The 10167-nt window shown below is 43.4% G+C and overlaps 1 protein-coding gene across 1 annotated transcript; it reads left to right on the plus strand.

The window, feature by feature from the left end:
* Window positions 1-6386: 6386 nt before the first annotated feature.
* On the plus strand, window positions 6387-9884 carry LOC147982921 (cysteine-rich receptor-like protein kinase 44). Its single transcript, XM_087542731.1, has 7 exons — window positions 6387-6541; window positions 7095-7242; window positions 7320-7575; window positions 7832-8060; window positions 8164-8314; window positions 8529-8756; window positions 8920-9884. The coding sequence occupies exons 2-7, from the start codon at window positions 7150-7152 to the stop codon at window positions 9325-9327; spliced, it is 1365 nt and encodes a 454-aa protein (XP_087398857.1). The 5' UTR covers window positions 6387-6541; window positions 7095-7149; the 3' UTR covers window positions 9328-9884.
* The last annotated feature ends 283 nt before the right edge of the window (window positions 9885-10167 follow it).

Here is a 10167-nt window from a genome sequence, read left to right on the forward strand (position 1 = left end):
GGATAAGGCATCAGCATGTTGAAAAGCGGAAGTAAATCAAGACGTTTCGATAAGAATTGATGAGATGCATTAATACCTTGACCATATCTAGCATTGGCACTAAAATTAGATGTTAGGATAAGGCATAACCATGTTCAAAAGTGGAAGTTAATCAAGACGTATGGATAAGAACTAATGCACTGCATTAATATCTTATTAAAAAATAACAGTTCCACCATTAAGCAAACTTTTTCTATAAATATAGATCATGGATGTACGCATACACATATCAGCTTTACTTAGGAGGAAAATCACAACGTACCCCATCGATCGCTATGGCATGGTGCACGAAGAACATCGGCAAAGGACTGTTGGCAGCCACCAAGGTGTTGATATGCTTGTGCCTGGTGACGATGCTTGTCTTGTCATCTGGTACAACTACTTTGGACCCGCACTTCTCCCGATCAGAATGATCCACGTTTATTTAGTTTTTGTTTTTTGCGAGTAGAAGTTAATTTAGTTGATTGTTAATTTGTATTGTTTTTGGACGTATGTAGAAGAGATGAAATCGGATGCCTGTGATAAAGATTGGAGCCTGACATGGGACAACAGCTCATGTATCCTTCGCGGCACCTGTAACAAGCCCTGCAGAAGAGAGAACTTTGAGCGCGGCATCTGCAAAAAACTCTTTCATTGCATGTGCTACAGACACTGCACCATTGAATCCATCTAACCATATATGATATATGTGCCATTTTCATGCATGCTCGATCGAAGCTATTGCTATGAGTTCATGCATTATGAATGAAATAAATTAATCAATTTAAGCCGCTCTGTCCATCTATCCATGGACCAATAAAGGAATAGATCTTGATGGGGCAATGCTAGTTTGCTACAGTGTTTTTCCCACTGTTTCGAATGCTCACTGGGTGGGAGGTTCTCCACCAGAAATTTCCCTTGAAATTAGCCGAAATGTCAATAGGTTTTACAGCATTGGCGATGGGGGAGCCATCTTGTTGCCTAAGCCTGAGCAAAGTCTAGCTACGATTCAAATCACAAAACATATACTTCTAGTTATAGTAAAACTCCTTTAAAAAAATTATAGTAAAACTATTAGGACGGTTCAACCAAATCCAGCAGGAGAGCTTCCGCCGTCGCCGGTCAGCCTAATTCTCATCGTCTGAGAGCACGATGACTGCATCGTCGACGGAGCCAGACCCGGAGCCGTCCGCGTCGTGGGATGCAGGAGGCAAGGTTGCGGACAGCCGCGGCATCTCCTGGAGGTCGTCGGGAGGGACTGACGCGAAGAGAGCATGCATCACAAGGGCCGAGTGCTCCAGCGGATGCTCCACCCTCGCCTTCTCGTACTTCCGGATATTGGGATGCAGGATGTGGCGGCGGAGCCGGAGGCCACAGCATCTCCTTCTTGTTGTCGGAAGGAATGGACGCGAAGAAAGCGGAGACTTCCCTGCGTCTGCTGCAGCCGACGCTGCTTCTCCGCGTATGCAACCCTCGCCTCCTCGTCTGACTTGAGGGACTCAAAAGAGTAGTCCATGGTGAGCTGCATCTCAGTGAACCCAGGATCCGCTCGGTACAGGGCTAGGAGGTCGGCGTTGGAGAGTCGGGTGTCAATCTGCGCCTCCGCCACGAGATGCTTTTGCATCGCCACCTTGCCTACCATGTCAATCTACCAGGTCGGCGACGGAGGCGTCATCGACATCGGGGATGTTGGCGGTGAAATGCCGGAATAAGAGGTAGTGATTGGATCCGGCGAGGCGGACATCCGGTAGATGATGACGGTGACGGCCGGGGGACATCGAAGAGAATAATCGGGGGGGGGGGGGGGGGGGGGGGGGGTGGGCGTTTGTATGAGTCGATAAGAACAATTCACTGTTGGATGGAGGGGATATAATAGCGCCGATATCACTTTTGTTCCAAATCTTCAAAATATAGGTGAACATCATCAGTACAAATTGAAATATGACAACCATCAACATGATCTATCATATGTAATTAGACACTAAAGTCAGTTGACATGAATCGCAAAGAGTATGTAGGATATGAAGATATGACGTGACAACCAGCAACACGACTTTGCATTTGAAATTAAACACCCATGACACCATAAACCTTCACATGATCATGTCCACTGCTGAAGTTACATGCACAACTACAAATGTATTGTGAATCATGATCTTCTAAGATTCATCTTCGACATCCTGAGATTCATGCTTCTACATCCACACGCCATAAAATCTTATACATCCTCACACATATATATGTGTGTGATCCCGTTCATAACTCCAACTATTTACATAGATTAATAAGTGTGTTTTTAAACATTTTGTAATAAAAAATGAGGACAAATGCATAGAAACAATTCAAAAGTTCCGTAGGGTAGGTACACAATCGGCATTTTGAAATCCAATGCAGAAAGTGCTATGAATCATCTTGATAAAAAGAACAGTACGCCTCAATTTATGTTGTCATAAGATGTCCACGAGGTGTTGAAGACAAGGGCTATCAGGCAAGAGTACGTATGATGCCAAGATATGACGTATGAAGGACCCTCTATAAATTATGATGACGTTTACAAGTATGATGACTCTGCTCTAGTGTCTTTTTAGCTAAAATTATCATAATGCCCATTTTAACCGTCGTCTTTTTTCTCAATCAAACGCTCATTTTTACTCGACCGTTTAACCGTCTCCCATTCGAAACGGCATCACACGCTTTGCCAGTGGATCCCTTTTTTCTATACACACAAGAGATTCCCCGGGGTTACGAGAAGAAAAGGCAGAAAAGAGATTGGAGTCAAGTCAAGGTCCACTAGTAGAAAACGGACCATTAGTACCGGTTTGTAAGGGCCTTTAGTGCCGGTTATGGAACCGGCACTAAAGGCCCCCCCTCCCCTTTAGTACCGGTTCGGCACGAACCGGCGCTAAAGTGCCACCACGTGGCGTGAGCTCGCGCCCTGGTACGGGGGACCTTTAGTACCGGTTGGTGTTACCAACCGGTACTAAAGGTTTTTTTTTTGAATTTTCATTTTTGAAAATTTTGGAAAAAAATTGTTTTTTTTATTTTTATTTTTTCTGAATTATTTGATGATTTAGTCTCTAATCACCTCTCTTAACTGCTCAAGTGTGGATCACTCATTCCAAATCATCTAACTTCCCGACCGGTCACCCATCCCTCTCACTACTCCAGCCCAAGCACGCTTAACTTTCAGGTTCTATTCTCCTTCGTTTCCGAGTCTGCACTTGTTGTTTTCCTGACAATAGTAAGATGTCAATCCTATTAACCCTCAGGAGTTTAGCTTGAGCATGAAGTCACACATTTCACCGTTTGAGTATGAAACTATTATTCTAAAAAAACAGTAATTATTTAGTAACGCTAATATTTCTTGAATAAGTTTGACCATAGTTTGACCACAGTTTGACCATAGTTTGACCAGATTTGACCAAAATTCAAAAAATTGAAATAATTATTTAGTAACACTAATATTCTTGAATAATTATGTAGTAACACTAATATTTCTTGAATAAGTAGTTTGACCATAGTTTGACCACAGTTTGACCAGATTTGAACAAAATTCAAAAAAACTGAGATACTTATTTAGTAACACTAATATTATTGCGTAATTATTTAGTAACACTATATATTTCTTGAATCAGTTGTTAGACCGGTTTGACAAGATTTAACCAAAATTCAAAAAAAACATAAATTAGAGCATATCTTTTTTTCCTTTTACAATTTGTCATTTCAAAAATTGTCCTAAACCCTAAACCCGGGACTTAAAACGTCGGAAACTCTATGCTAAACAGTAAAAACTAAGGGTTTAGACCATAAAACCTAACCCTAAACGCTGAAATCTAAACCCTAGCACTAAACGCTAAAAACGTCCAAAAAAACGTCTAAAACGCCCAAAAACTCTATTTTCCCTTTGGAATTTTATGATTTTAAACAATTGTCGAAACGGAAAATTGGGGTTTCAACGGATCAATCCTTTTGTTCTGCAAATTTTGATATATTATATGTATTTTTCTGAATTAGGATGATTTAGTTATGATTTTTTCAAGTTTGAAAATTGCCCTATAGTGCCGGTTTGTGTCTCCAACCGGTACTATAGGTCAGACCCCGTTAGTACCGGTTCATGGCACGAGCCGGCACTAAAGGTACCTTTAGTACCGGTTCGTGCCACGAACCGGTACTAAAGGTGATCGTGGGGCCCCGGCCTGACGCCAGCCTACCACCACCCCTTTAGTACCGGTTCGTGCCACGAACTGGTACTAAAGGTTTAACACGAACCGGTACTAAAGGTTCAACACGAACCGGCATTAATACAAATCCGTTCGAACCGGCACTAATGGTACCATTAGTACCGGCTCAAATACAAACCGGCACTAATGTGCTTCACGTTTGACCCTTTTTCTACTAGTGGTCTTCTGCTTTGTTCTTTTCTGTCTGCAACCAGCAACGCGTTTACCTGCCGGTGTATGCTCCATTAAAAGGTTGCTCCGACGCTGCCGGTTGGATAGGATCATTCGCCATAATCTTCGACGGCGACGAGCAAACAACTCTGCTGCTCCATCGCCGCCTTTTTCCATTCCTTCGTTCTCCAGGTCAGTGCAAGTGCAACTACTCCATCTTGCTTAATGCGTTGCTTTTTCTGTCAAGGAGATCGAGCAATGCTATAAATACGTATAGGTTCTACAAAAAAATGTACTAGTAGTTCAAACATGTAGGTATTGAAGCTTTACGTAAGAACATGATTTTCCTTGCATAAACTTTTTTGGTTCCAGTTAAACCGCTCTCCACTGTCGGATCAAAGATCCAACGGTTCAGCAGCCTTCTTCTTTCTCTGTTTCTTCTTCCAGCAACAGCCGCCTTCTTCTTTTTTTTTTGAAAGAAAGGGGTTTTCCCCCGGCCCCGCCCCATTTCATTGATGAGGCAAACAGAAACAACAAGCCAGATCCGGGCAACAACCCTTACAAACTTAAAATACCACATCCTGCTCGAGCAGCAGCACACAACAGTTTCAGAGTTCAGCCACTCTACTATTTAGCATTCTTTCTCCTTTTCTATTACATCACTCCTACTGAATAGCAAATCAAACTACTGCTCGACCTGCCGTCTTCTTCTTCCTCTTCTTTTCTTCCTCCAGCAGCCGCCTCTGCCCACAGCTCCTTCCTCCCCCCCCCCCCTACTGGCCTCCGATGAGGTCATGTCAGAGCCCTCGCCAGCGACACCCCGGGCCATCTCGTGCTCATGCTCAGCCCAATCTCAGCCCCCCCCCCCATCCCCATCAATCAACTTGCTGCCACGCCCTTGTTCGACGTGATCTTGGTGTACCGTCTCACCCTCGGGGATTCACGTGGGAATTGACTAACGTGGGAAAAAAATCTAGGCACCTCAGCAAAATCGAATGCGGAAACTATACGAATGCAATGACATAGTACCAATCGTTCGTATTTCTAGGTGCCACCGCAATCTGATCGATGTTCCAATCCATTATAATTTTGACAGCTCATCAGGGTTCAAGTTCTAGACTTAGCATTGGTGCTCGGATGTTTCTGAATTTATTTCAGCCTTTCCTGCGATGTTCGTTTAGTAGGACGAGACGTTCTTGTCAACTACTGGGCGTCTATGATGACTTCGTGAATATCAAGTTATTAAGGGCTCCTTTGATTCAAGGAATTCTACATGATTTTGGAAGGGTTGAAATCTTAAAAAAAAATCCTATGTTTGATTCATAGGATTGAATTCCATAGGATTTTTTTCTATGAAATCTTCTGTACTATATTTTAGAGAAAATCTAACACACACTTCAACTTCCTCTCACAATTTCTTTGCTTCTCTCGCGAAATCAAACACTCCTTGTTAATCCTATAGGATTCAAGTGGACATGCCACTTGAATCCTATATTTTTCGTATTCCGGTGTTTTCAAAATACTGTGAATCAAAGAGGCCCTAAGTTGGCTCGGTCTCTCAAAAGTGCTCAAGGGGTAGGGTGTGACTATGTGTTCATAGAAATGAGTGCATGTGCGTGTATGTGAGTGCCTTTTATTATATTTTCTCAATTTCGTAATATAAGAGCTTCTTTGACACTATACTAATGTCAAAAACATTTTTATGTTATGGGCCGAAGGAGCACTGGGTTTAAAAAATATATTCTAGTTTCCTCTGCCGCGAGTATTCTTACGAGCAAGGACAATGAAATAAGTTTGGTCTTCCCATTGGACGCTGCAAAACGCGCTTCATCCGGTTCCTCGCTAGGCAGAGACGCGGTTTCCTCGGTACAAGAGATTCCCCGGCAGAAGGAAAGAGAAAGTGTAAAGGAGATCGGGGTCTAAGTCAACGTCGTTGGCCTCCGTTGTTCTTTTCCCCGCAGACAACGACGCGTTTACGCTGCACGTTCGCTCCATTAAAAGGTTGCACGGTGCTGCTGGATGGATGGGATCCTCCTCACCTCATCATCTCATCTTCGCCGTCGACGAGCAACCGACTCTGCTCCGCTCCATCGTCGCCTTCCATTCGCTCCTTCTTCTCCAGGTCAGGTCAGGTCAGTGCTACTCCTACGCCATCTTGTTCAGTTCGTTGCTTTTTCCACCAGCCAAATCTCGCAGTCACGTACTGGTGGATATACTACTTGGTATGTACTGGTGAAACTATAGGATCGGCCATTTTACACGGTCGTCTGAATTTTGCTTGCTTCTAGTCAAATCGCTCTCCACCGTCGGATACCGATCCAAAGGTCCAGCAGCCTTCTTCTTCCTCTAGCATCAGCCTTCTTCCTCTGCTTCTTCTTCCCCTCCAGCAGCAGGCTTCTTTCTCCGTTTCTTCTTCTCCCGCCTCCGCCTCCGCATTATCCTTCTTCTTCCTCCTCCTCTATAGGTCAATCTGCTACCGCCTCCGCCGCGGCCAGCCGCGTCGTCCCCGTCTGACCCTCGGGGGTTCGCCTGCGAATTGACTTTACTGAGTCGGCGAAAAATTCTAGGCGCCCCAGCAATAGCAAATTGCGGAAACTATACGGATGCGATGGCGTAGATTCAATCCTTCGTTGCCGCAGCAGTCGTCGATCGATGCTGCATCCCATTATAATTATGGTTTCTCAGGAAGAAGAAGAGGATCGTCCAGTAAGCCTTCCGGGTGGGAGACAGCCACCGCAGCATGGACATTCAACTCCATGAGATCGAAGATATCACAAACAACTTTGCAGAGAATAGGAAAGTCGGCAGCGGTGGGTACGGAGATGTTTACAGGGTATGATCGACTAATTCTCGTGCTTCTCACATTTACAATCAAGATCTGTACCATGACAAGTTTGCCGATTTTATCAGGCCACTCATAAAGGAGAGGAAATTGCCGTGAAGAAGCTCCATCAACTGCAGGGGCTCGATGATAAGCAGTTCCACGCCGAATACCGTAACCTTCGTGAGGTACGCCACCAAAACGTTGTGCGGCTAATTGGCTACTGCTACCAGACTCAGAAGAAATACATGGAGCACAATGGGGAGCTTGTCTTCGCGACAGTTATGGAGCGAGTGCTCTGCTTCGAATATATGCACGGCGGAAGCCTCGATAAACACATTCAAGGTAACCTATACTAGCTAGTATTGTGGATATAAGTAGTATCTTATATGCAGAGGGGGTAGCATTTCAACTCTTTTGTAGTGCTACTTGTTTCATCTTGATAGTATGACTCAAATAATCAATGCAAGTTTCTCTTTATTATCTTAAAACATACTATATATATGGTTGACAGTTGGCTGCATAATATATTAGTTTGCCTGTCAAGATGAACGATTCAATATCTCATTTCATATGTATTTTTTGGAACTAATAATTGCAGATGAATCTTGCGGGCTTGAGTGGCCCACATGTTACAAGATTATCAAAGGGACTTGTGAGGGACTAGATCACCTTCACACCTCACAGGGAAAACCTATTTTCCATCTGGACTTAAAGCCTGGTAACATTTTGCTGGATGAAAGTATGACGCCTAAAATTGGAGATCTTGGTTTGTCAAGACTTGTTGCTTCGACAAAAACACATCAAACAAGGATGCGCGATGGAACACTGTAAGTTGATGGATCATCGATTATACCCTGAGCCGTTAATTTTTTTGAAGGGATTCTGAATGAAGTTTTTCATATATTTTACCAATTCTCCATATCAATGCAGCGGGTTCATGCCACCAGAGTATGTTGACAGTGGCTTTATATCAAAGAAGTTTGACGTATTCAGTTTGGGGGTCATAATTATAAAAATGTTGGCCGGGGATAAGAGCTACTTCCGTTGCTCTGAAATGCCCTCCGAACAGTTTATTGAGTTTGTAAGAAAAACCTCTCTCCCAGCAAAAGAAAACATAATTCTTTCTCTGTTTATACCATTAACACATAACACATATGCGTTTCTTTCACATTTTTGCACTCCAAACTACTCCCTCCAGATACATTCGTGTCTAGATAAATATGGGTCAAGTAATTTGGAACGGAGAGATATTTAGTATCTTTATAGGGAATTTAATGCCCCAAATTTGCATGTAGGTAAGGGAAATCTGGAGGAAAAAGTTGCAGGAAAAGCCTGGATATTCCTCGCACGAAATAGACATGCTAGGAGTGACTTCATGTGTTGAGATTGCACTAAGGTGTGTGGACAGGGACAGAAACAAAAGGCCATGTATCAATGATATTGTCCATGAACTGGATCAACTAGAAGCTAAGCTTAAAGCAATGTCACTAGCTTCTGATGTGTCAAATGATGCCACGGTCCAGGTACGTTCTTCCACCACTAGGGGGGCATGGGTGCCACTCCTCTGTTTCTTCAGTATTCTGAAATCCTCTGTTTTGACAGTTTTGACCTGTCAAATTTATATCTGCTAACGATGTTTCTATGATTGGCCACACTAATTGACCTCTGATTATTTTTGCTTTGCAGAGAAGCTGCGACACCAACATTATCTCGGTGGATCCATCCCTGGAGCTGCGGTTCGTCTTCGAGCCAAGGAAGCAGACATCATGCTGCCTGCAGATAATCAACAAGACGGAGGGCATCATCGCGTTCAACATAAAAATTAACCAGAACAAGTATAGTGTGCGGCCAAGCCAAGGGACCATGCCGCCGTGCTCCTGCCGTTATGTTATCGTGAAGTTGCAGGCGCAGGAGGCGGCGCCGCCCAACATGCAGTGTCATGACATGCTCTTCGTGCAGAACACCGGCATCACCCAAGACTTGGCATCAAGAGACGGTGAGATTGATTATCAAGAATTGTTTGAGAAGGCCATGGCGGATAAGGTGGTTGATGTGGTGAAGCTTCCGATCGTTTATGTTACACCGGACCACTAGTCTCATCCACCAAGAACTCTTTGAGGTTGTTAAGATCCCCCCCCCCCCCCCCAGAGGGTGTTCTATTTAATTGTTTCTTGGTCGATTATGTGGTCTTTAGTTAGCTGTTGCAAACAGTGTCCTCTCTAACTGCTGATTACTTTCTACTCCATCCGTTCCTAAATATTTGTCTTTCTAGAGGTTTCAAATGGTGACTACATACGGAACAAAATGAGTGAATCTACACTCTAAAATATGTCTATATACATCCGTATGTGGTGACCATTTGAAATCTCTAGAAAGACAAATATTTAGGAACGGAGGGAGTATATGCAAACAAGCAGCCAAGGCAAAGGTTCTTCAATCAGGAAGGCTTGAGTATGTGTTAAAAAGAGAAGGTCAATTGAATGCCTATAGAACAGGTCCATTATATTGAAGATTACAGTTATCGTGACTCATAAAAATAAAAGGAACCTCATTCAGTTATCTTACCACTTGGTTTGGATCTCAGGAAATGTACCTCCATCTGTAGCATGAGCAACACTCAGATAAGAAATAATTATCCAGGTTTCCCACAATCTCATGAGAGAAATAAGGAACGAAATGTGAAAGCAACACAACTCAGTGAATGACGCATAGCTGAGTAGGCCAAACTCAATGGATGCCCTCATATTTTACTTAGATGTCTTTACTGTGTACCCCTTTGAAATCTCCAAATTTATAAAGAACAAAGTGTATATCTAGATATGCGGCGACCCTAAGGTGATAACGATAACGATGCTTGTACCACTATTCTCTGGTACTAAAGAGCACAGGTCAGTGTCCAGTATGGAACTTAGGCATTAAAAGGATAAAAAGAGG

This window comes from Triticum urartu, chromosome 2A (assembly GCF_056163025.1).
Source record: "Triticum urartu cultivar PI428250 chromosome 2A, HENAU_Tu73, whole genome shotgun sequence".
NCBI classification, from domain to species: Eukaryota; Viridiplantae; Streptophyta; class Magnoliopsida; order Poales; family Poaceae; genus Triticum; species Triticum urartu.

Coding starts and splice junctions, on each gene's coding strand:
- LOC147982921 (XM_087542731.1), top strand. CDS start 7,150: ATGGACATTCAACTCCATGAGATCGAAGATATCACAAACAACTTTGCA. Junction 7,243..7,319: donor GGTACGGAGATGTTTACAGG/GTATGATCGACT, acceptor CGATTTTATCAG/GCCACTCATAAAGGAGAGGA. Junction 7,576..7,831: donor CCTCGATAAACACATTCAAG/GTAACCTATACT, acceptor TAATAATTGCAG/ATGAATCTTGCGGGCTTGAG.